Genomic DNA, 27790 nt, shown 5'->3' with positions numbered 1-27790 from the left:
TTTCCATAGCTTCATCACATGCTATGCCTGCTACTGTAGCACTTTTTGGAATGGCTTCATGTACAGATCAGTGAATTTCCTCTACCTTTTTCTGGATATACTATATTACTGATTCGTTACCACCAAATGTGCAGCCAACAGCACTATAACTCATGCCTGAATGAAGAGTGTCTAACAATGAAGTTTCTGTGTATGGCACACCAAGGCTTTCTTGCCGTTAGGAACACTAGAGAGCACTCCAGCACTATGTTTGAGGGCCATTTTAAACAGCAAAATCACCACCAAAGGCCATTTTAAACAGCAAAATCACCACACAAAAATGCAAAACCATGGCATTGAACAGACTGTGAGAAGGACACTTGTTACAGTATAAGAGCTGAAACAAGAAGGCAGAGCTTTGCTTTGTTCAGCCTCAACAAACCTGCCTACCCAAATCACCCCAGTACAGCTCAGACTCCACAAGCTCCAGGGCACTGAGAGCTCTTCATCACAAGCAGCCAGAATTATCAGACATCCAATGAATGCCTCTCGCATGGAATAGTTCGAGACCAGACAATAAAATACTCAACTCAGAGAAAGCAGAGATTACCTAGGTGAGGCAAGAAAAATCTTAAAAATAAAAAATAAAAACACTATCATCAACATACCAGAGAAATGAGTTGCATCTTTAACTCAAGAAGAGGATGCCCTAAAATTGTTTACATTAAAAAAAGATTTCTATATAGCACTATAGTAGCTACAGAGAAGCATAAGTTTTAAAACAATCCCAATAGTTGATGATAAAATATTTCAACTATTCTATTTCTTTCAGCATAGAAAAGCAATTTTTAGTTTTTATTTTGTTTCTTTTTGTTTGCTTTAAGCAGTAGCCCCTAAAAGTGCAGCACCAACATTAATAAAGTGTTCCAAAATAAAGGTTACATATTTGTACAACGCAGCAGGTAATATATCATTTTGACTGCTCTTTTCACAAGCATTAATGGAATAATGCAAATGAAAACCTACATGACAGGAAAAAAAATTTTAAGTGACTCAAACCAACACCTAATTATTGACTAGTTTGAAACAAATATATATAAACTCATACATCATACTTTCAAACATGGGCCAGCATCCATTAACCTTCTAGATGGGAGATGGGAAGCAACAAAAATATCAGAAATTATCGTTTAAAAAAATTTATTACTGGCTGAAATTAAAACAGCCACTGTATAAAAATTACATTTGTCTTTTGGAAATGACCAGACAATGGTTCCAACACTGCCATTAACAATCACATTTCACCAAACATTTCTGGCCACATGTCTTTTATGTAAAATATAACACTAAACTGAATGGATGGTTTTCCAACTCTTGGTTTGTTTTGTTGTTGTTGTCTTGTTTTTGTTTTTCTTTCCAAAGCTGACCTGCCCATTAAGGGATATTGGGAAAGGAGAAAGGAAGCAGGATGAGCCCCCTCCACTCTCTCAGGCCTCCTCCTGCTGTTGCCCAACCCACTCCTCCAGTGATGGGCCCTGAGAGACTTTTATAAAACCTAGATAGATCTTGAAGGCCTTTTCCAGAAATAAGATCCTAAGATTTGAAACATCTAAACATCCCATAAAGGAAATGGCTTATTTTCACTAAAACTCTCAGCACAAAATTTAAAGAAATTTGTTTTTCATTCAGCTAGCAATTACTGATTGCCTACAAAGTACCTACCACCAAGCTAGATTCTGAGAACATAGCAGTTTTAATTTATACAATAATTTTTCATTGTGATTCTTCAAAAGGCCTTTCTATTGCCTTCTTGCAAATAAAAGAAAAAAAATCACCCTCAGTAAAATCAGTTTAATTACTTTTGTCCCTTAAAACAAAAAGAAAATGAAAATGACCAGTAACCAAGTAATAGCAAATCCTACAGTTTAGGGTTATTTCCCAGTTGTGCTCTAATAAGAAATGAAACAGTCAATTATACAGCCAAATATACAGCAAATAAAAGATATCACATCAAGGGAGCAGATATTATATTTCACATATAAAATAAATCTCAAAAAATATTAAGTTTTACATAGAAACAAACACATTTATTCCTGGGTATGATATTTACTTTAAGTATACAAAATGTATTAGATGAATATAATAGTTTATGCATAACATTTCAAAGATTAATTTACAAGAAAATGATTAAAAGATTTTAGTTTGAAACTAGAGGGTATATTTATTTGTCATCTGTTATTATTTTCTTAAACACATATTTCTTTTAAAACAAAGATTTTCAAACCACCAAGAAATATCATAGCACTTCAGAAATATTTCTAAGAAACTATAAAGATATTGTACAGGAACTCAAAAGCCAAATGAAGGGAATGAGAGAATTAGAAAAAAATGGAGAACAAAAAAGGAAAATTAATAAAACTAGCTCTGAGGACATGGTTTTCTCTATGTGAAATAGTTAATAAGTCAAAATATAATGTAGTTCTAAACAACTAATAACACAAAATAGATTTTAAAACACAAGATAACCTGCAAACATAAAAGATTACCTGTGTGTCAGTATAGGTCTAAACCAGGTTTCTCAACCTGACACTAATGACATTTGGGACCAGATAATTCTTTGGTGTAGGATGCAAACCTAGTCTCTACTGGAGGTCAGTAACAACCCTCCGTTCAGACAATGGCAAACGTCCCTAGAGGACAAAAATCACCTCTGGCTGAGAACCACAGGTCTAAATGATGGAAATCAACTGCTCATTAAATACTTAATCTAATCCATTTAAAGGGAAAATTTTATTTTTCCCTTTAAATTTATCAATTAAAAGTCTCCTATGTGAAAAATAACAGATACAATTTTATAGAGCGCCTAGCATATAACAAGCACTCAATAAACATGTATCGTTAAATAAAACTTTCCCTTTAAGTGGATTAGATTATTTAATGACTTTCAAAGCTTTGAAAGTTTCTACTTATTACATAGTAGAAGAGAATAAAATTTACTATACACTTAATTTATATACTAAAATGATCAGCCATCACCACTGCCCCCAGAAAAAAGGCAAAGCCACTTAGGACAGCACAGTTTATGAAAACCACATTAGGTTTTCCATGCAAATGCTTTCTCCCACCCATTTTTTCATTTTTCAATGTGACCCTCTCAAATATATTTATTCAACAAATGTATTCTAAACACCTACTATGTGCCAGCCCTGAGATAGGTACTGAAAATGTAAAAGAGATAAACAGACAATAGTATCTTGCCTCAAGAAACTAAAAGCCTACAAGCAAACAAATAGTTACAAAACCATTCAATAAATATAGAAACAAATGCTAAGGAAGCAGACTATTTCCCTAAGGGTTTTAGGGAAAGGGAGAGAGAGATGCTGCTGATGGCTGAACTGGGTTTTGTTTTTTGTTTTTATTTTGTTTTGGAGGGGAGTATGCTAAAATATGGCACTACAAACTTTCTTCAGGTATATCTCTGATAGATCTTAAATTCAACATATATCTATTACTGCAAAGTCTTGGCAGAAGAGAAGTTTCAATTACATCTAATATCTATATTTACAGTTATCGGGACAAAATGTTTTCTCAAGATTAAAGACATTTATATCATTTTAATATTGTTTTTTAAATGTTTAAATTAAGCCATAGAAAAGCACAAATAAAAGATAACCTATGATGTTTAGCAATATAATGTTAGCTACTAAGGTGTAAAAATATGTGGAAATAATACATTAAAAATAGTCTACAATAACATACAAAATTGAATTCTTCATTAAAAAGATATCCTTCAAAACATTTATTTTCTACAGTCATCAACATTTTAAACTACTTTGTTAAATATTTACAAGTAAAATTCATTTTGCTTTGGCTATTTTCCCACTTATCAAGAACACAGTAATATTACCACACTTTTTGTAGATACCCATCAGCTCTGATTTCAGATAATTTCATTCTCTTAACTTGTGCCTCCTCTACTGGTTTCAAAGTAGAACAACACAAAACTAAGCTTTCAATTCCACTGGTCAAATAGCAACTACCTAAGTTTATTTTTTTATTTATGTTTATTTGTGATATTTTATAAAATTTATTTTCATGAGATTAACATCAGATTTTGGATCAAGATCTTGAGATCATAAATCTCAGCCTGATTTTCTTAAATCTTAAAATATTATTTTCTCCTCTAAAGATTGAGAGTATACTTTAATGAGAGCATATCACATTTGTTATAATTGAAATTTTTCTATATAAATACAAGGTATCCATTATTATACTAATCAATATAACGGACTTACAATGCTGTATATCTGTCCATTGCAGACTGCACGTCTCTACGGTAAACTGTGCGAAGAATGACCATGACGGGGTCAAACTCCTGATCCCAGACTTCAGCTAGTATTCAAAAGAAAGTAGAAACAAAACACTGACTTCTTAGGAATAAAGTCAATCTCTAATAACTAATTACATTTAAGTATATTTTAAATTTAATATATGGGATAGTTTAATTGATTATATATTTGCCTTAATAAGCCTGATGTAGTGAATAGTTTTCTAAGTTAAAAATCATAATTTCATTACGAATGTTCTCTTAAGTTCAGAAAGAACTAGTGAGCAAAAAGTTTTATAATATGATAATGCAGGAGGGAGGTGGTAGATGAAGGTAAAAGGGATCAAATATATGGTGATGGAAGGAGAACTGACTCTGGGTGGTGAACACACAATGGGATTTATAGATGATGTAATACAGAATTGTACACCTGAAATCTATGTAACTTTACTAACCATTGTCACCCCAATAAACTTTAATATGATAATGTCTCGCCATAAAAGTTTAGTTCATTGATGTTTTTTTTTTGTTTTGTTTTTTGTAAAGTGCCAACTAGAAAGTAAGAAAGACAATGAATGCATTAACACTTTTGAAAGTTGTTATGGTACTGACATTTTGAAATTGATAATTGATCTCCTTACCTTCTCCATAACTAGGAACCACTATCCCATGTGTGGTTGTTATGTACAACTGATGGTATACAAGATGATTTTAAGTATTAACTATACAAAGCTAATTATTTTAATAGTTTTATCAACATGTATTAGAAAATTGTACATTGCAAATAAAGCCAGTGATCTCACTAATAATCATGTTTAGGATGAGGCAAAGTTTAAAAAAGTGAATCCATTTAAGAAATCAACATACTAAGTATATAACAGTAGAGATGGTATTTAGATGTGGTAAAAATCTACAATGTGACCTGCGAATAATAATTTTAGAAACTGCTGCCTCTTTCCTAGGTTAATTTCCTTCCCCGCTCTCATTCTCTCTAGCAGAATTCTTAACATTTGAAAACTGGGAAGAAGCTTAAGGTTCTCCCTATACATCTACTATAATTTCAACTTTCTAGCACAAGTAACTATTACCAATTGTCCCTATGTTTATGTAGCATGCTATTCACCTTCAATTGTCAAAGTATGACTTAAGATTCTTAAGATAGGCCTTCGCAAAGACAAAGACTTTTGTAATTATTTCTATTATCTTTTACTGTCCTTCACTTTTAAATCTATTAATTTGTACAATTAAAATGCCAATGCTTTTATCAGAATTATAAAACCATAGCAATGGGAAAACTTTAGTGCTAGTCCAACAGGCATCAAACAGCGTTCCACTGGAGCTGGATTTTCACAGAAGTTTAACAGGGCCCACATTAGGAGCAAGGAGATGGCCAAACAGATGAAAAGCTATGTCCACTCCCTACACATCCTTCAACTAGATTAGGGCTGCTTTTATCAGTTTTGTGTAACAGATTCACAAATAAGTCAAATCCAAAGATAACAAACTGATTTTTCTCAACATCACAGAACTAGCGAATACAATTCAGACTGTATTTGAATATGACACTCAATTTCTTGACTCTAATCTTCAAATGCCCTAGTGCCCCATCTCAGTGTCTCAAACTTTATTGTGCATGACAATCACCTTACAGAGCGTGTAAAAGAACAAAAAGCATATTTCCAGAACACATCCCCAGAGATCCTGAAGAGAGCAGACTGGGGCTGAGGCACAGGTACCTGAGTTTTTAATAAGGACCACGAGTGAGTCTGACAGAGGTAATCCTCAAATCCTCACCTCATACTTCTATAAGCACTGCACCATACACGAACACCACTCCACTTGGAAGCTCATCTAAATTTTAGATACAAAGTGCTCTCTACAATAAAGAAATAATGTGCTTTTCCTTTAATGGAATATATTCCAAAAAGAAACTCTGTCTGGACTCTTCTTGCTACTTTTGTGAACTCCCTGAAAAATCCCACATGGTAAGACTTATTCTGCTGTGTTTTACCGAACACTGTACATGTTATTTACACCTTCAAAGTGGACATCAGTTTTCCATTTAGACAGTGAGTGTTGAGGAAGGAAGTCAAGAAGGATACAACTGTTGCTTCCTTTAAAATTTTAACTTAGTGAAAATGTGAGAGTTAAAAAGAACAGAGTACGAATCAAGAATTCACCTACTTCTGGCTCTTGTCAAACATGTCATAGAAGGGGGAAAACCTTAGAAAACCAACCACTTAAGGAAAAGGCTTCTATATATTTACATAGGTTCAAAATGTAAGAAAATGTTTCAGCATTCTATATAGATTTTAGTATTAACTGTTTCAAATTAAAATTTGGGTAATGAGAACAATTTCAAATCAAACTGAGAGCAAATATATTCAAAATGTTTTTAAGTATATGTTTTGTTTTACATTTTGTAGTTCATTTATAGTTCATTCACATATAAAAATAAACTAGATTTCATATATAAAGTTCCTTTTATAATCTAGAGTTATCTAAGAAATTATTGTAACATAAAACAGTAGATTTATAAATAAATAGAATATCACTGTATACCATAAAGGACAAACATAATCTATAGGAAAGTTGGAAGGAAAAAAAACCGAAGCTAAGAATAAATAAAACACAAAACATTTTCTTTCGGTATACACAACTCACCTTCAAAAACTGATATTTGAAAGAATGTCTATGTATGTAAACGTACCTTTAGGAGTATACATGCCTTGTTGCATAGAACCTCCAGGTTCAAAAACAGGAGCCTTGAAATCAGCTACAGCTGATAAAACTGATTCAAAGCTATAACTGCCCGGAATAATGCCACTTTTGGGATTTGGATTTTCTGGAATATGATGTATGTGTCAAGAAAAAAATAATTAATGACTAAAAGCCAGCTTTATAACTTTACCAAGGTACTCTAGTTTCTAACTACTTTTGCTAAAAAGAGGTAGAGTGATTGGCTGTAATATATAAAGTTGGCCACAAGAGGGCTATGTAATACAACAGTTCAACAATAACTTTTTATTAATTGTAAATTTTTAAATACCTTTAATCTAGAAGCCTACTAACAAATTATTTGCCGAAGTAGTCCCTAAGTATCAAACTAATCAAATTTCAGGAAATGAAAAAAATAAATTAAAAAATAATTTCAGGAAATGAAAAAAATAAATTAAAAAATAATTAATTTCCATTGTCAGCATTTTGCAAACAATAAACTTTCCCTTAAAAAATCAGAGTATGCTAAAAATTAACCAAGATTTTTATGAGAAAAGATTGTTTTTCCAAAAACACAAAATGTCATACTCAAAGAAAAAGATGCTAAGCAAATTTTTAAAAATAAAGAAACCAGAAAACCACAGGTTCTTTCCTATTGACTTCATGTTAAAGTATGTAATTCCTTAAAATTCAAAGTTACAGAGAATGCTTTTGCTGTGTTACAGCACTGACACATAGTATATAATTGTTGAAAGAAATCATCAAACAATATCAAATTGCTGCTTATGAAAATCCAAGACTATCAAATAGGCATTCTAATAGGAGTGATTTCACAAAATTTTAGGAAATTATTCCAAAGATATTCACAATATACAAAGTAAATTTAGCCAAAAATTTGCAAAATAAATTTTTATCACAAAGTAACGTGATTATCTTTGTCTAAAATTTTATTAACAATAACAAATAATAAAGTGTCCGTGGTCTATACAAAGAAACTATAAGTTTTCAAAAGTTTGTAGACAATAGTCTTTGCACTGAAAAACCTCTTGATTTTTTCCTGGATTCTAAAAAAATCCTCAGAACCTTTAAAACACAGGTAATGACAATTATAAGGTATACCACTAAATTTTAACTATGAATTCCAGGCAGGCTATACGAAGTAGACCTAGCAGCCTTTTACAAGGTATCCAGCTTCCTTTCACTAACGCTGGCCTGGAAGGTCAGATCCTGGGTGCCCAGAGCCATCGGTTCTGAGGTCTAACAAGAGCTTCCTAAGAGGAGACAATTAGAGGCAAAAACATCTGCCACTAGCCCTGAACACACAGTTAAACGAACAATTGGAGTTGTTTTCCATACCATTTTTCAACTTCAAAGAATTTTTTTAATCAAAAACGTGATATACCTTTGATTTGCAAAAATTACTTATTTTTTAGATCCTGCAACTAACAGAAAATTAAACTGTTAAAAGGATATGAGGTCCAGCAATGAACTGTGTGTTCTGTCATTCATACATAGCTGGGCTACCATCTCGGCCCTGAGAATCTCATCATCAGACATGCCTAAAACAATTAAAAACACAATTAATAAATCTTTATATAAATTATAAAGAAACAACGTACCACACATTTTAAGCTGTTTTACCAAAAATGAGGTGTTTCAAAAATTAAAGAATGCAATGCCCCAAATATAACTGCAGTTTCACTACCCTGAAATAGTTTGCAGTTCCCTTAAGTCAAGGGTATTTTAAAGGATATTCTAAAAGGAATATGAATTGTACAGCATACCAAGAGTTTGAAATACTGTTTAAATATATCCACGTCATTTCCTTTTTTCCGTTAGCCAGTTACTAACACTGGGAAAAGGGGAGGAAAAGGAGGACAATAGTTAATACCCAAGCATTAGTATTAGTGCTTTTTACCTAAATGTAAACGCAGACTCAAAAGAATCACAAGAAATGTAAGAGCGCCTTCTAACATCGATCTCTCATGCTCTGCATCAAGTACCGTGTTTTGATGTTGTGAAGCCATTGTCAACAAATCTACTACCTTAAATCTGTAAGAAATATTTGAGACAGATTTTTTTTAAGTTAAAAAAACAAAATTAACTTAAATTCCAAATACTTCCTAATACCTATCTTTAAAAAAATTATGCTTACCTTTCAAAGACAGATGAAATAAAATAATCTGGGTCAAGTCTAGAAGCACAAACCTTTAAAAGACAAAAAAAAAAAAAGAAAAAAAACACACCACAAACTTTATTTCTCAGTATTCAGTTTTATTTCTTACATTAATCATGTGTTTTTTTTCATTTTTTGAATCTTATGATGTTTTGACATCTTGGGAGGTCTTACAGACCCAGGAGAGACTACTCCTCTCAGGGCTAATTCCTAAAGATAGTAAACAACTTATTTGGGAACAAGCCTCTTATATGCAAGTCAATTACCCCTTTATCCAACTCTCACACACCAAGCCAATATTCCCCCTGCCCTAAATCAATCGAGGACCAGGTACCAGAGAGCTGGGGACAGCCCCTATGCCCCAAAGTCAAACAGAATTATTCAAACTAGCCAATCCTAAAGTGTTTATCCCGCCTTGCCCTGCCTTTTCTAGCAAGTGGAAACCCCAATAAAGGTTCTGCTCTAGTATTTCCCCCTACTCTTGCTTCTGCCTCCTGACCAAAATCTAATGTTTCTTCTGTGGTCCTGCGTGATGTGGCATGCCACCTTCTCTTTGGAAACGGGTGTAATAAATTCTTCTTTCAATAGCAATGACCTCTCTGTGTCATCATTTAGTCACCTCTATAAATTAAAATCCTGTGGGTACAAATGAGACACTTCTAAAAGTACATCTGCATTATAAAGCTGACTTACCTGTAATAGGTAAATGTCAGGATCAATCATGGAATTACAGAAATGAGACTGAACATAGGTCATGGCTTGTCCTTTGATTTGCAGACCATTTCTTACCCACATATTGCTGTGGATTTCAGCAAGACTTGCCTAGTAAAATAAAAATTATGTAAACTAGACAAAGAAGTCACCTGAATTCAATCATTATAAAATCATGCGATATTGAACAATCATTTCAAAATATTTTATAACTTAATTACAGTATGAGCCTGACATTCTGTCCAATGTTAAAGACATTCAATTCAAATATATATTTTAAAATTTTTAAGTGCTTTATATAGTCCCTTCTTTTGGAATTTATACGTGAATTAGTTTTCCATGATAACTCCTGGATACAGTTATAACAATTTTCACTGAAATCTTCCATGAGGAATCAGTGACACTTATGTTTAACTCTCCTCCTCCAAAAAAGGCATACGTAATGCTTAGAGAAACACAGGAATAAGCATAAAACCAAGTTAAGTGTTCAAAGTCAATGAATAAAATCTACATCTTTAATTCACCTGTAACTCAACCTTCAACGCAAACTAGTCACTTTCCAAATAAGAGAGGTAAGAGAGGGTCACATCAGAATAAATTTTACTATGTTAATATTTCATTCTTCAGGTATTCATGTTCTGTATCAATTAAAACTAAGCACAGTCATAACTTCATCTCCTACTTGTCCCTAACCCCCATAGTTAAAGTTCAGTAATGATTAACAAATCTAAAATTGCCAGAAAAACAAATTGAAGTGCAAGTCCCTCTAATGTACATAAAAGGTTGGCCCACAAAATTAATGTTAGGACTTAAAGAAACCACAGGGCTTATGTGAGCTAATTCTTCTCTCTTTTCTCTCCTCTCACTTTATAGATAGGGAAATTAAGAATCAAGTAGGTGAATTACTCCCAAACAACATGGATGAGGAAACAGTGGTGGCACCAATGCTAAAGTCTATTAGGTCTCCTAACTACCAAAACAGTGCTGTAAAACTCCCCTACAAGTAAAGATAATGAAAAGAATTCCTGGGGAAATTGTAACTAAATTTAAATTATTTAGAACTAAATAATCTGGCAAAAACACCAAAATTAAATTTAAAAATTTTTTTCAAATATTTTGGCTATAAAAGCAATGATAAAGGCATAAAAATAAAATAAAGGAAGAATCACTTAACCAAAGATTCAATTCAAAACGCTGTAAAAACCTGAATACATACTTGAATTTGGAGTGGGTGAATCATTAGTTTCATTAACATTTCCTGATCCGGTAAAACAGAATCCAAATCTAGTTCTTGACATTTCACAGCCTAAAAATTATGATTAAAAAGTTACTAATTTAATATTTATTTTCTATATACTTTTTTAAAAGAATGGTTTAATGACAGTCTTACCTTACTCAAAAACATAGCATAATAACGATGTAGTGGCAAATGAAAAGTGACTTGGTTAGGTGCTGGCTGGAATAAACAAACAAAATCCACAAGTCAAAGAATGTTTAACAGAAGTTCCAAGAAGGTTTTAAAATGCTAAAACCATACTTTACCTTGATTTATCCCTATACTTTTAAACCAAAACTCAAAATTTTAGAAGATATAGCTTAAAAACCACTATAGATAAAATTATTCCATTTTTAGATACCTAAATGCAAGTTCCTTGAAGGCAGAAATTGTATACAACTTTGAATCTTCTGAAACATCTAGCACAAAACAAGGAATGAGAGAAATTTCCCTTTATAGTAGGCCATTTGGGAATCTTCAAATGCATGCCTACCAAACATAATGATAGTAATAAGACAATACCACGTTTCCCTGAAAATAAGACCTCACTGGACCATCAGCTCTAATGCGTCTTTTGGAGCAAAAATTAATATAATGTAATATAATATAAGGTATAATATAATACCGGATCTTATATTAATTTTTGCTCCAAAAGACGGATTAGAGCTGATGGTCCGACAAGGTCTTATTTTCAGGAAACACGGTAATTGCTGCTAACAATCATTGAGCACTTATATGTGTCAGTCCCCATGATAGGCACTTTATTTACATTACCTCATTTAATCCTCACAAGAACCCTATGGGGAAGGAACTACTAACACATTGCATACGGATCACGAGAATCTTCACGAGGGATTTAAACCCCGCCATACGCAACATGTTAATAGACTCATTTTTATAAACAGGGAAATTCAAGCTTAGAAATCTTAAGTATTACTTCCTAAAGTTAACAAGCAGTGAACTGAGTGGCTAGCTTGGACTCCACTGTTCTATTTAGAGTGGTAAGAGGCTCTTACCACAGTCCTATAGGTGAAAGGTTTGCCTGGACAAGGGGATGATATGCTCCCCAAATCAATGCTGCACACACAACCTCCATAAGAATTCTTCGTACAGTACATGTCATGGGCGTTTGGCATCCTTGTGAATATTATAAAATTTGCATTTTAAATCTGTGACTCCCATGGGTCACACTATTACAGGACAAAAGTACACAACAGTTGTCCTTAAACAAACAAGAAAAATTAAAAAGGTATTATTTGCTTTTAATGCTTTGACAAATTTTTCTTCATGTTAAAAGTTTTCTTCACATTAAAAAATTTCTTCACGTTAAAAAATTTTATCCACTACATTCAGATAATTATGCTAATGTAATATCAGTATAGAGTTATAAAGAGCTGCAATGTGTCACCATCCCTGAAAGAGTTTTTTCCAAAACCAATATGAGAATAACATCCTCCTCAATATATGGATTAATGGCTATATAGAAAATTATTCTAATAAAGTGTGCCTTCTATAAAAAGAAATTTGTGACACATGCTACAACATGGATGAATCTTGAGGACATTATGCTAAGCCAGTCACAAAAAGACAAATACTGTATGACTCCACTTATATGAGGTACTTAGTCAAAATCATAAAGACAGAAAGTATAAAGGTGGTTATACAAGTTGGAGGGGTGAGAGAAAATGGGGAGTTTAATGGGTATAGAGTTTCAGTTTTGCACTCAAAAAAACCTTAATTAACACATTTTTCTATTTAAACCTCCATTTGCTGCCAGGAGTAGTCTTACCAAGACATTAATTTAATCTGTATTTAGTCCATTCACAATCTTTTAATAGTTCCCGGTAGTTTTTAATCTCCTGACAACCTTCTACCTCTCGGGAAGACAGGGCTTACCTCTCCAGCCTCATCTCCTATCCCATAAACTCATGTACCCACCAAGCTTCTGCATCTTTGTATATGTATCCCTCTGCCTCAAATGATATACATCCCTTACCCACTGGATTAACATATAGTTAAGACTTTGCTCAAAGGACATTTCTACTAGGAAGCTTTTCCCGAGTCCCTAAGGCTGACTCAGATGCTCCACTCTACTCTCCCCCAAAGCACCTGGTCACAACTTTACAGAAGCACCAAAATCAAATTAATAATTTACTTAAATTGGGAACTGTCACATCACTGTACCCCCAAAGTTTATAACACAGCAAACATTCAATAAATATTTGCTGGATGAATGTATGTTCTACTTCCCTCTTTTCAGAGGACTCTAGTCAAACTACCCTGCTACATCCTGTAACTACTGCCCTAAATTATATTCATTCATGTATTTGAGGATTCTTAAATGGCCTACCTCATAGGAAAATTTATTCCATCTCTGTTTTCTATTTGATTGTTTGATTTGGCTTAATTCAATTCAAAAAATATTACTTGCTTAATCTGTGGATTACCGTAGTAACTTCTGACATCCACCCACAAGGATGGAAGAATAATATTCATCACACATGTAATATGTGCCTCTTAGTCAATCCTCATTGGCTAAAATTATCATCCTCAATAAAAAGATGAGAAGATGGACTCAGCAACGCTTAAAAAAAAGAAAAAGAAAAAAAAAAAACCCGTCCAAAATAATATAGTTAATTGATTTGTGGCACAGCCATAATTTACACTCAGGTCTGCCTGACTCTAAAGCTCTTTCCACGGCCAATAGTCTAATTGAAATACTACCAGACAAGAAGTTGAGAGATGTGAGTTCTGGTCCCAGAACTACCAGTAATTTGCTACATAACTATAGGCAAGTCATTTAATCTCTCTGTATATCCAATTCACATCTACAAAAGAGTGGATGACAATAATATCTTCTCTATTTCAGAGGATTATGTTGAAGAACAAATATAATATGTCAAAGCACTTTAAGAAACAAAACATTTAAACACCATAACAACTATAACCTATTGATTCTTTAAGTTCTATATTTATTTTCTCTGCAAAATATATGTAAATTCTTTACAACATTCAAAAAATATTTGTGTGTGAAAAACAAATGTACTATTTCCTTGAGTTTAGCTGCTCTGTATACATGATTCTAACTGTCCTTAAATCCATCCCTGAGTTCAACCGTGGATGAATTTCATGTCAAACACTTAATACATAACTCTTTGTGTAATGTAATTTTCCCTACTTCAATCTGCCTGTTATCTTAATGAGGCTACCATTTCAACAATTAATTCCTAAAGTTTCAAATACCAATGAGATCTGGATTGAGAGAAGCTCTAGCTGAAGCTCCATCTGAGAGACTAAAACTAGATGGGGTGAAGGAGCATAAAGCACGTTGAAAGTAGGATGGAGCTCTGGAGGCTAGAAAATGTTTTCTTTGAATACTGACTCATTACAATTTATATAAACAAAGTTTAAGCTAAAGACCAACATTTAGACAAGGTAAGAATCATGGTGATTTGGTGAAGGCAGAATCAGAATCCAAATGGACAAATTCCAGGTCGAAGGCTGAAAGCAGACACAAATGTTGGAGAGGTAATCAAGGATGGAAAATAAATTAGTTTGGGCAGAAAGAATTAAAGATAGCAGGGGTTCTTCCCTTCGTGAACAATTCAGTCCTTAAAGCCATTTGGGGGGGGGGGGGGGAGTAAGGTAGGAAATAGAGCAAAACAAGCAACTACAAGTGAGGAACCCAAAGTGAGATGTCAGAGCCAAGGGTGAGTAGGACAACTTGGTGGGGGTCGGGGGGGAAGTTGGATGAGATGTCCAATATGGGGGAAGGGGATGGTATGAGATGTCAGAGGTCTTTAGGATGAAAAGCGGATCCGCACAGAAGGGGGTGTGTGGTTTACAAAGGGTATGGTGTGGCATAGGCAGTCAGGTCTAAGCAGAGTCCAAAGGGCATCAACACAGCAGGGCAGCGCAATGGTAGTGTGCCAGAGATAGTCAAGGTGAGGAGGCATCCATTTGGGGACTGACCTGGGTTGAGGAGTCAGAGCCAGACAGAGGTAAAGGGGGCAATGACACAAGGAGCTATCCTGGAATAGGGAATCAAAATACAAGCAAGGTGAGGAGATTATCCACTTGTGCAAAGGGCCAATATAGGCATCAGAGCCAAAGCTGGATGAGGAGGGCATCCAAAAAGACAGAGTCTGGTGTGGGAAATCAAAGCACAAACAGGGTGAGAAGGGCTTCTTCACAGAAGGGTGGTCCAAGGTGTGAGTCAGAGCCCTAACAGGATAAGGCGAGTGTCCCCATGGCGGGGAGGAGGGGGGTGACAGAATGCAGGGAGAAGAGAGTATCCATGCAGGGGGAAGGGAGGCAACTGAGATGAGCAATTGGTTATATATAAGAGGACTGGTCAAATAAGTAAATGTATTAAGGATAATGGACACCAGGTTTCTTACTGTTGGAGAAAACTAGACTAAGTCCTGTGGTGCTATACTGGAATTTAAAACATCAGTTTGAACACAAAGCTTTCAATACATATTACTAGATAGAGAAACAAATATAGATGCAAATATGTGAATATACATACATGCATGTATTTCTAACTTCTGTTCACTGAGAAGGCCTGAGAGCAGTGATTCCCCAATAGCAATGAGTACAACAAGCACCCAGACCTTGCCTTCTAAATACTGTTCTCTACTAAGGAATCAGGGATCCTGAAAGAAATGACTGATTCCAGGAATGGAACAGGGAAAACGTAGGTGAACCTGAGACATCTTGTTGGGCCACAAAGAATGAAAGTGCTCAAAGATTAATGGGACAAGTCAAAACGACACAGAAACCAGCTCAAAGGGGCTCTCGCTGGCAAATCTGAAACAGCTTGAGCATCAAATAACTAGCAATAGATTATAACCCATTGAATAAAATAGAAACTATGAATCCCTAGAGATAAAAATTAAGTAATGAATTGAAAGTTAGATGAACAGACAGATACAGTTACATAGCTTAAAATGCATCCTCACAAAATATTAATTACAATGAGAAAAAAGGTAACTTTATGATGAAGAAGTCTGGTTGGCACCACCCTAATCAAATGATCAAAGGGAACACCATCAGTAATAAAACAAACAAAAATCATAAACCACCACATAGGGTGCAATGAAAAGACTACAATAGCACTTCTATAGTATTCCCGCAAAAGATTCATAATCTGAATCTAATCATGAGACAAACCCAAATTGAGGGATGTTCTACAAAATAACTGAGCTATACTCTTCTAAATGTCACTGTCCTAAAAGGCATAAAAGAATGAGACACTACTCCAGGAGACTAGAGCCATGATAACTAAATGCAACATGGGATTCTGAAAAAATCCTATAAAGGACATCACTGGACAATTGGTAAATCATGAAACAGGTCTAAAGATTAGGTAGTAATAACATATTAATGTTAATCTCCTAATTTTTATAGGTTCCAAATTTGTATACGGTTACCTAAGAGAATGTCCTTGTTTACAGGAAATACACAAAGTATCTGGAGTAATGGGCATCAAGTCAAAAACTTAACTCCTAAATGGTTCAAGAAAACAAATTGCTTTTTACTCTATTTCCAACTTTTCAATAAGTTTGTGATTGTATCACAATATTTTTAAAAGAACGGAAAAGAAATAAAAGTCCCCACCATCACCACTTGGCTGACTAATTAGAAGCAAGCCCTTGTGTAATTCATAGAGCAGTTCTGTGCCAACTTGTCTCAGTTCATTATTAACAATCACCTTTGTTCAAGCCCACAGAAGAATGCTGACCAATTAATAAAGTTGTGATATCCTTCCCATTAATCTCCCCTATCCTATTCATTTTTGTACTGTCACTTTTACCTCTTCAAATAAAATTAATTTACTCCTGACAAATACTGACATATACATTTAAAAACAGAAAGAAAAAAAATTATGCCCTTCTCTAGGAAATGAACAAACATGATTAATGCGCTGTGGACCCTCCTAAATGTCCAAGAACTGGTCTCCCACTTTACCTTTTTTAAAGCCTAATGATACTGTATTTGTTATGACTTCTTTCCCTTACCCCATGAAAAGTTATTCATTATTTTCAATGTTAAATGAAATCTAACACTTCTTTTCTTAAATGCTATTACATATATCAAAAATATACATACCTCATCTACGAAGTTAATAGCATCAAACCAATCTTGAAGAGCTTCAATGCAGTATCTAACAACATTTTTTGTATATTCTTGAGTTTCCTAAAACAATAAGTTATATAAATGTTCAGTATAAATATATATATATGTATATCTTCAACTTTAAATTATATACAATACATAAAAATAAGTTACATGCATTGTGTATATAATGGTAAAATATATTTTTTCAAAATAACCACATTTGCCATTTCAAGAAATCATCCCTTCACAAACTAATAGTAACAACCAATGACAATTAAGAAAATTAAAGAACACAGTCTATCTTTTATATAACATATTCCTTAAAATAAATCAAAACTGCAATAGATTTTTGTGATATAGACCAGGTTCCATATCACGAGATCCCAAAAATATTTTAAGTTCCCTAATGTTACTGTTTAAGAGGTACACAGTGCCTTTTGGGATGATGAAAAAGTTCTAGAAATTGATAGTGATGATGGCTGCACAACACTGCGAAGGTACTTAATGTCACTGAATTAACACCTAAAATTGTTAAAGAGGCAAATTTTACGTTATATATATTTACAATAAAAAGCAAAAGTCAAAAGGGCTGATCATACATGAGTACTGAAAGTAGCCTGTGAATATCTTTGTTTGCAACAGAAATTAGAAGAAAAAAGAATAAGTACATGCCATTTAAAATAAGAGTTTGTGATAGAAAAATGTAATGTTTTATGGAGAAGTAGATCCAGAGAAATATGCAAGTATTTAGTTAAATGAGAAAATAAATCATGATAACCTCTTTTCAAAAAATGGCAAAGGATTTTGAATAGACATTTCTCCAGAAAAGATCTACAAATGACAAATAAGCTCATGAAAAGATGCTTGATACTATCATTCACTAGGAAAACACAATCAAAGCCACAGTAAAGTACCAATTGGCACATACTAGGATCGCTATATTTTTTAAATTGACAAGAATGTGGAGAAATTAAAACTCTCATACATTGCTAGTGTGAATGTAAAATAGTGCAGCCACTTTGAAGTTAAACATAGTTACCAAGCAATTCTACTTTCATGTACCCAAGAGAATTAAAAACATACTCACACAAAAACTTGTATACAAGTGTTCACAGAAGCATTATCATGTTAGAGAAAAAAATGGGATCAACTTATGAATGGACAAGTAAAATGTGGTATATCTATCAATACAATGGAATACTATTCGGCCATATAAAGAAATGGAGTACTGACTGATACAACCCAGTCAAACCATGAAAACATTATTCTAAGTGAAAGAAGCCAAACACAAAAGGCCAAATATTGTATGATTCATTTATACGAAATGTCCAGATTAGGTAAATTCTTAGAGACACAAGGGAAATCAGTGGTTTCCAGAGGATGAGAGGATGTTGGAATTGGGAGGTATGAGATTTCTTTGGGGACTGATAAAATGTTCTGGAATTAGTGGTAATGGTTGTACAACTTTGTGAATATACTATCAGCTACGGAATTTTATACTTTAAAATAGTTAAAACAGTGAATTTTATGTTATGTGAATTTTATCACAATAAAATCTTTTTAAAAAAGAGATTTGGAGAGCATCAATGTATAATATAAGTACAGGCAGCATCAAAGTCAAATAGGTTAAATGCATCAGCTCCATATATAAATTACTTGGGGCCTTAAAAAAAAGTCTCACATTCATTGTTGACTTCTCTTTCATCCTGCTCAATCTCCAGGTCCTGTTAATTCTTCCTTGATATTATCATGTATGTTCACTCCTATTTCTGCTACCATCCTGACCAAATACTATTTACCTAGTTTCCTTGCCAACAGTCACCCTGTTTTAAACTATCACACATGAAATTTAGCTTTATAAAAATATTATCTTACATATTCTGTTCTCTGTCTCTTAGTGAAAAAATTTAATGGCACTTATAAGTTACCATAAATAATCTATCATAACCAAACTAAAATGGCAGATTATTCATGGTTAAAGAAACTTCTAAAACCATATGTTGAAAAAAAGGAAAAAAGAGGGAAGAAAACCCAAATGGTTCTCTCTTTTTATCAAGGGTTTGGGCAAAAGGGTACCATTATACGCTCTTGACAGAGGTGTAAACTGACTCAATCTTGCCAGAGTACAATTTGAAAAGTAGATATCGAGAGTCTTAAAAAGGTGGCCAGCTGGGGTGGCCGGTTAGCTCGGTTGGTTAGAGCGTGGTGCTAATAACACCAAGGTTGCCGGTTCAATCCCCGCATGGGCCACTGCGAGCTACGCCCTCCTTCAAAAAAGAGAAAAGAAAAAAAAGGTGGCCAGGTAATTTCATTTCTAAATACAGCATATTTAATCATTTGTTCAGATCACCTCTCTCCCATCTCCCCACCAACACACCCATCAAAAAAAAAAAATCAGTATTCATTCTACGCTAGTTTTATGATCTTGAGCAAATGACTTAAATTTTCAGTCTCAGTTTCTTCCTCTGTAAAAATGGGAATTAATACTACCTACTTCCTAGTATTGTTACAAAGAAGCAAATGAACAGATGTAAAATGCTCGGTCATAGTCCAGCACCTATGTCTGACAACTAGTTAAGTGCCCCAGAGTCAGGGCCAGACTCAACTTCTGCCAAGTCTGCAGTAACCCAACGGTGCCACTAGATGGAGATTTTACAGCTTGTTTGTTCTGTTTAGGAAGCAAAATTGTTTAACTGGCCCTTAACATTTTCAAGAAAACAGCATTCAGGGCTATCACACAAAGTAAGCTATCTATATTCCCAAGGGTCTAAAATGTATAACCTTAGTCCAGACTTCTCTTTGAGAACAAGACTTCTCTTTGAGAACAAGCCATATATTCCAACTCATTCCAACTGCTTATTCACCATTTCTACTTGGATGTTTCACCGGCATCACAAACTTAACACATCTAAAACTAACTCTGATCTCTCTAAACCTGCTTTTCTATCGATCTTTTCCACCTCTGTAAATATTACTTCCATACATAGTTACCCAAAAGTTTTTCCCTCTCACTCATCAATAATATACAATCCATTACTAAGCCTGTTGACTGTACCTCCAAAATACATCATCAATATCCAAAATGCATCTTGAATACACCTTGAATTTCAAACCTGAATTTCCTATCTAGACTATTTCCTATCTAGACTATTATCTTAATTGGTCTATTTGCTTCTAGTCTTGTTGCTCCCCACATCCCCCTAAATCAGTCTTTCCAGCAACCAGAATGATCTTTTAAATGTAAATCTGATCACATCAAACCCCTGCTTAAAAATTTCACTGGCTTCTCCTTAAAATAAAATCCAAGGTTCGTTAACATGATCTATAAGAATCGGCTTTAATAATCTGATCCCTGCCTATCTCCATGTTCTCCAACTCCATGTTCTACTCTATGGCTCCAGCCACAAATTCCTTAAAAGGATCAATCACTTTCCTACTGAAAGTAGGCTATTCCATTCTACCTCCCCTACTATCCCCACTAACCCCAGATTTATTCTTCACATACTATGTTTCCCAAAAACTAAGACGTAGCCAGACAATCAGCTCTATGCATCTTTTAGAACAAAAATTAATATAAAACCCAGTGTTATGTTATGTTATATTATATAAGACCTGGCATGTTATGTTATGTTATGTTATGTTATGTTATGTTATGCTTTATGTTATGTGTTATGTTATGTTATGTTATGTTATGTTATGTTATGTTATGTTATGTTATATAAGACCCGGTCTTATATTAATCTTTGCTCCAAAAGATGCATTAGGGCTGATTGTCCGGCTAGGTCTTATTTTCAGGGAAACACGGTAGTTGGCTCCTTCATATTCTTTCTTCAGAAAGGCCTTCCTTGATCCTCAAATCTAATCAGGCACCACATTCATTACTCTCACAGTAACCTGTTACTATCCTACAGAGCCCTTACAAAAGCTTACAAAATAAATCTATGTCTTTACTTGCTTAATGTCTATATCCCCTATCAGCCTGCTTCATGAGAGCAAGAACCACGTCTATTTGGTTCCACACCAAAAACCCAAGCATCTAATTAGTATCTACCATAGAATAACATTCAATAAATATTTTTTAAATAAATGAACAAACAGACCTCATGTGACAGTTTTTTGCTAAATGCTACAGTGGAAATCAAACAAGGTAATATGAAAACACTGAGACATACGCTGAAATCATAAATCTGACTGAAAGAACTTCAGTGAACAGATTGCATATCAGCTGAGTATTGTGAGTAGAATTTTTGAGGCGCTAACACTAGTGGTTCTTCACACTAGTTAGAAATCACTGCTGAGGTCCTACTGCACATCAAATAAATCAAAATCTCTGACAGTAAAGTTTAAGCACATATATTCTTAAAGTTTCTCAGATGATTCTTGTGTAAAAGAAGCACTGTACTAAGCAGAGAGAATGAGAGAGCATATGCCAAAAAAGGAACTAACTTGAACAAAAGTATAGAAAGGACACTGCTTGTTGATAAATAAAAGGGATGGAGTAGAGGGGGTACAGAAAAACTATGAGAGACAAGCTGAGCGCAATTTGTGGAGAATCTTAAATGCTCGTATAGGAAATACAGACATTATTCTGTAGACAGATGAGAAGTTGAATGATTTTGAAACAAAGAAGAGCTATCCACAGAACTCAGAAGAGTAACTTACGTATTGGGACAGATTACAGTAGGAAAATCTAGAGGCAGGAAAACCAGTTAATAAATTACCTTAACAACCCAGATTTTTTAAACATAAAGAAATAAATTAAGACAGAGGAAAGAGTGGTAGGGAGACATTTCTGGAATGGAAGAGAGAATTTATGGCATCTGATTATAGGTTGAACACAGCTGGTACAGCAAGGGGAGGTTTCTGTATGAGATAATTGCCTCATTTAAGATGCCATTAAATGACATAAAGGACACAGTCTGAACAGATGATTTTTAAAGGTTAGTTAGGGACCTGAGAAAATTCATGTACCTATAAGGAGATCTACATGAATAACCCAACCCGAGCTGTTGGAAATCTGAACGTGGTTAGACTGTAACAAAGTTGTGAGTCATCTGCATTTAGAGAATAGCTGAAGTCAAGAGAGAAAATATAAATCTGCTTAAAGGAACACATACATTTAAAGGGTATAGGAAAGAGAGCCTCATAAGAACCCTGTGAAGAAAGGCAGGCTTTGCTGTCCCATTCTCATTTTGTTTTGTTTTACTGTAAAAAATCAGGAAAAAGACTGAAAGTAAGAAGTTCAAATACTTTTAAATGAGTTGACCAAGTCACCTAAATAGAAAGAGGCAGAGCCCAGAGTAGGGTTTTAAAATATTTCCACTATAAAATCTTGTCCAGCATACACTAGCAGGCTGGATTTCATGAGCTCCATACAGCAAAATCTTAGTCAAGTCCTTGTTTAGTAGGGTCAGAGGATTCTATTTTTCTGGATTGCTCAAGGTTTCTGGAGAACCATCAAACAAATACTTCAAAATGAAAAAGGAAAATACATATTTGTATAGAAAGACAAAAATACATGAGCATTTTTTTATCCAATTATAAGAATTCATGTTGCGGCTATGCTACCTACCCTTAGATTCTTTTTATAAACAACTTAAGTTGTATGAAATGTATACTGATTCTGTCCTTATAATCTTAAAAGTCTCAATTTTATTAAGGACTATCCTCATCCTTCAACTAACTGCTAATGGGGAAAATGAAACAATGACAATAAACGTACTTATTATAAAGCTGCAAAGACTTTTCACAATAAAGGATGGCTGGGAAGATCTGATATTATAAATGAATTCCAACCTGCCTAAGAATAATAATTAATTACTGTCTCAAGTCAGCTTTCACAGAGCTGAATTCAGAATTAAACACTGCAACATTATTATATACAAGTAAACAACCAATGTTTTGACATCTTTTTCTTAAATAATCATTTTAAAGCTAAATTCAGAAATAAACAAAAATATTTTCAACATACCCTAACTTTACAATGTGATAAGAGCCCCCACATGGGCTGTGCACAGGCCTCAAGTTCAGCAGCAAAGGCAGCATAGTAGGTCTGAGACTCAAATTCCACATGCTCATTTAGTTCTCGCTTGTTTAAGTTCATACCTTGTAAAAATTAAAACAGATGTAAACCTTGCTAAATGAAAGCAAGTATTCATATCAAAAATCAAGTAAAATACTTCCTACTACCAAACACATTCTAACATGCACATAAATGGCATAAATAACACAATATGTACAGGAATAAGTAAGTTATTAAAAATAAAACAATCTAGTCCTTTTGAAATTCTTTACAAACTAGGTTTTCTTAGAAACACTCTGTGACTTGTCTCTTTCTTACATAACATAATTGAATATATTAAATAAGAAAGTCAAAACTATTATAATTGATGCTAGCTGAAATTTTTATGAAAGCGTTATGAATCTTTCTTAGAGAATAGATTAGAAACTTCCAGGTTAATGGTTTAAAATACTAAAATAAATTACATTCTTGTTCTTAATAAGTTGACATTTTTAATAACTCTCTGATACATTTTCATGAATACTTTATTAAAGTACCTGCAAATATCAATTAATTAAAATGAGACATTTCACATACTACCTGAATGATGTGCTATTATCTTTTAATTAGTATTTGATAGTTCAGCATTAGGCATTTTGTAAAGAAATTAACAAAAAAGTAAAATTCATACCTTGAAAGAAAGATACAAAGTTCATCCATGTAACTAACAAACCATGGTCCTCCAAAAATCTCTTAGCCACACTTTGATGAGAAAGGATATTAATAAAATCACTGACAAGAGGCCAATAAGTGTTATTCTTCAGTAATGCTTCTCCACAGTTCACTACCACATGTAAACTATTTTCTTCATCTAAAACAAACACACACACCCCAAAAATAAGTAAGTTTAAAAAAAAAAAACTTCACCAATGATATAGACTATACACTTTAGAATCTGAGACACCTAAGGACCTCATAAGAACCCTGTGAAGACGGGCAGGCTTTGCTGTCCCATTTCCATTTTGTTTTGTTTTACTGTAAAAATGAAGAAAACGACAAAAGTGAGAAGTTCAAATACTTTTAAATGAGTTGACCAAGTCACCTAAATAGAAAGAGGCAGAGCCCACAGCAGGGTTTCAAAATATTTCCACTATAAAATCTTGTCCAGCATGTTTACTGGTCCAGACTAGCAGGCTGGATTTCACGGGATCCACATAGCAAAATGAATCCCAGCCTGCCATTTAATACCTATATGGCATTAGGCATGTTACTTATACTGAATTAATTTTCCCATCTGTAAAATGGAAAAAGACACATATATTAAGGGAATTAAATGAAATGTTACTATAACATTTAGCACATCATTAAAATAATCATTACCATATGTCCAATATATTACATGATATTGACCTAACTATGTTTATAAAACCGAATTATTGTTATTTTAATAACATAATACAATATTTCAATTCCAATCAAAATATTTTTATGCCTAGATTAATCTCAGTCCACTTTAGCAATCAAATCTGTATGATTTAAGCGATAATATATTTAATTGCTTTCTTCTATTCAAAGAATATGTAAATATAATTTATTAGCAAACACAGTATTTCAAAAATAAAAGAATTGAAAACACATATACTTCTTCTTAAGCCTTAGAAAAATTCCTCAAAGTTTAAATACATTGTTGGGAGAGGTGGCTATGCTTGTACAAAATCTTTACTATTAGAAGTTATGGCACATGGGCATTCGCTCTTAAATTATTCTTATTCAATTGATTCCCTGGACAAACACCCCCCTATTTCTGCTATAAACACACTAATACCCATAATACACAGAATGTTCAAAGGTAGGAGCCTATTTCCTAGTACACGAGTGAGGTATATGTTTATCTAGAATCATTTTTGTTTCTGCTCATGCTAATTGTTCTTTTTATTATAATTACAAAATTTAAATTAAAAGTATAAAAACTGATGTAATATGAATCTATAAAGAGAGGTTATTACAAAAACAAGATCATAAGCTTTTGAGAGACAATAAAAGTAAGTGCCTAAGAAAATGCTAAAAAAAATCTTGGAGAAAAAATCTTAAAAGCCTAGAAAGATTTTTATGCTAAGATTGCTTCACGATCTAATGTTCCTACTCTTCTTTAAAGAAACTGAAACTAAAAATCACAAATGATGCTTTATAGATGCAGTATATCTAAAAAAGATGAACTCCAGTCAAGGAAACCATACCTTAAAAATGCTTTGCCCAAAATTAAAAGATTGGAGAATGAACATGCATTTCTGTGTTTTAAGTTAAAATGAGTATTTAAGATACATATATATAATTTTTTAATGATTCCTCACTTTAGCCAACTTTTTTTCAACTAACCACCTACTTGTCAAACTCATCGGTGTGGAGGGCTTCTACGGAACTTCTTAATTTCCATACGTTAAATTTGGGTTTCAGTCCATCAAATTACTTTACCCAACTCTTGCTTTTTAATATGAATATCTGCTTTCTTTCAGCAAGGTTTATATCTGTTAATTTTTGTTAAGATATGAACTTAAACAAGTGAGAACTAAATGAGCATGTGGAATTTGAGTCTCAGACCTACTTACGCTGCCTTTGCTGCTGAACTTGAGGCCTGTGCAGTTAGTTGGGGCTGTAATCACCCTGAAATTTAACTATGTATAAGAACAGGACACATGAAGTTACGTATGCTCTCTTTCAGCCCTTCTCAACGGATGAAAGAGGATATAATTAAATGAGGGAGTGGGGGGGAAGGAGCTTTCTCCACATTATCCACACCTGAGATTCGGAAAAGCCCCCTGATTTACAACAACTGCCAATGTGAGTTGCTGAGCTGTTGATATTGATGGGACAATGCTAAGGGATGCTGGGATTTAAAACATTTTTTTAAACATTGAGAATCACTGTTCTATTTAATTAAACCCAGAGGATGAATAAGTAGAATTAATCAAAATCACTAGTTTCTTGACACTGCTTTAAATACTACTGTTCTCGTGAAAAACACTTTGGAATCTTTAATGAAATAAAATGATTAGGATTTCTATTTTTACCCAACTTTTATTTTTGTCACTATAAATACAGAGCAATGATTCAGTGCTAAATGAAATTCACTGATCAACAAATACTTATCGAGCACCTACTGAGTCAGGTAGTCTATTAAGCTCTAAGAATAAAGTGGTAAATAAAGCAAGACTTACAGAGTCTCTCTCTCCACTGAGACTAATATTTAAGAAGACAGTGTATGATAATAAGGGCTATAATAGGACAAGTACAGGAAGTCATAAGAACAAATGAAGCTAGTCTACAATTGAGGAAAAGACTTTCCTGAGCAAGTGATATTTAAACTGAGATTTACAGAATGAAGCAGGAATTAGAATTAGCCAGGGAGGAAATGTTCTAGGTAAAGGAAGCTATATAAAAACGGAGGATGAAATCACTGACACAACGCAGATGGGTGGCACAAATGAGGCTAGAGGGCCTTATAAATCAGCTTCAAGAGTTTGGAGTTCATGAGAAAAGAACTGGCATGCCACTGGAGGGGCGCTGGGTGGTAGGAGAGGGGACCTGATCAGATGTGTAGTGTGAAGAGTGACTGAAGCAGAGTGGTGATAACTAGTGATAGAGGATTAGAGATAACAATGGCTTGAACTATGGTGGAGGCATGAAGATACAGAGATAAAGAGAAGTGGCTACTTTACGATGTTTAGAAGGTGTAAAAGACAGAGTTGGTGATGTTCGCTATATCTACAAGGAGTAACAAGAAGTCAAAAATGACTCCTAGGATTTTAGGTTGGGCAGCTGTGTAGATGGTTAGATAGTGGTACCAAAACAAGTATTTTTCCTTAAGACCAATTTCAAACCATATATAATAAGAACAGCTAAACCACCTAGTTAAGAAAATAGACTCCAGATCCTTTACAAAAGAGTAGATACTTCTAAATTTAAAAAGGTTCCTAGTTGATAAATATGAAATACTATTTTCGTGAAAAGTCCTCTAAATGTATAATTCTACACATAAGAATATTACAGATATAGCTGAATGATGATACTATTTCAAAAAACAAAAAAGAGCAATATATGTAGCTAAATCATTGTTTATAAAAGATGAAAGAAAAGGTCATCTTACGTGAAGGTAGAAAACCTGTAATACAAAGCAGCTTTTAAATTTTCCTTTAAAAAAAGTAAAGATGTATATTGCTTAATGTAAATAGTGTATCATGTTCCCACTATACCTACAAGGGGAAGACAGACTCACATAGCGGGCAAAAGTATGAGTTTTGAAGTCAAACACCTAAGCCTTACCACTTACAGCTGTAAAACAACAGATCATTGACTTCAACTCCCTAAACCACAATTGTCTCATCTATAAAATGAAGAAAACAATATCCATTTCACAGAATTACTGGTGGTTAAATGAGATAATACTATATATATAAAGTACTGAGAAAAGAGCATGGCATA

General features: G+C 33.7%; 1 protein-coding gene across 6 annotated transcripts in view; it reads right to left on the bottom strand.

Moving 5' to 3' along the window:
- UBR3 (ubiquitin protein ligase E3 component n-recognin 3) overlaps positions 1–27790 on the bottom strand; it is a 172073-nt gene that overhangs the window by 88357 nt on the left and 55926 nt on the right. For all 6 annotated transcript variants that reach the window (XM_019727400.2, XM_019727399.2, XM_019727401.2 and 3 more), the window contains exons 9-19: positions 24003–24182; positions 23282–23415; positions 17302–17388; positions 11302–11367; positions 11128–11217; positions 9894–10022; positions 9180–9232; positions 8943–9076; positions 8498–8583; positions 7017–7158; positions 4275–4371 (exon numbers count right to left, since the gene is read on the bottom strand). In XM_019727400.2, the coding sequence (XP_019582959.2) occupies positions 4275–4371; positions 7017–7158; positions 8498–8583; positions 8943–9076; positions 9180–9232; positions 9894–10022; positions 11128–11217; positions 11302–11367; positions 17302–17388; positions 23282–23415; positions 24003–24182 (1198 nt within the window). The remainder of the gene's footprint in view (positions 1–4274; positions 4372–7016; positions 7159–8497; positions 8584–8942; positions 9077–9179; positions 9233–9893; positions 10023–11127; positions 11218–11301; positions 11368–17301; positions 17389–23281; positions 23416–24002; positions 24183–27790) is intronic.

The sequence above is a fragment of the Rhinolophus sinicus genome, linkage group LG01 (assembly GCF_036562045.2).
Source record: "Rhinolophus sinicus isolate RSC01 linkage group LG01, ASM3656204v1, whole genome shotgun sequence".
Lineage (NCBI taxonomy): Eukaryota > Metazoa > Chordata > Mammalia > Chiroptera > Rhinolophidae > Rhinolophus > Rhinolophus sinicus.
Note: the sequence above shows the minus strand (reverse complement) of the source record. Positions and strands in the feature narration are given on the sequence as shown.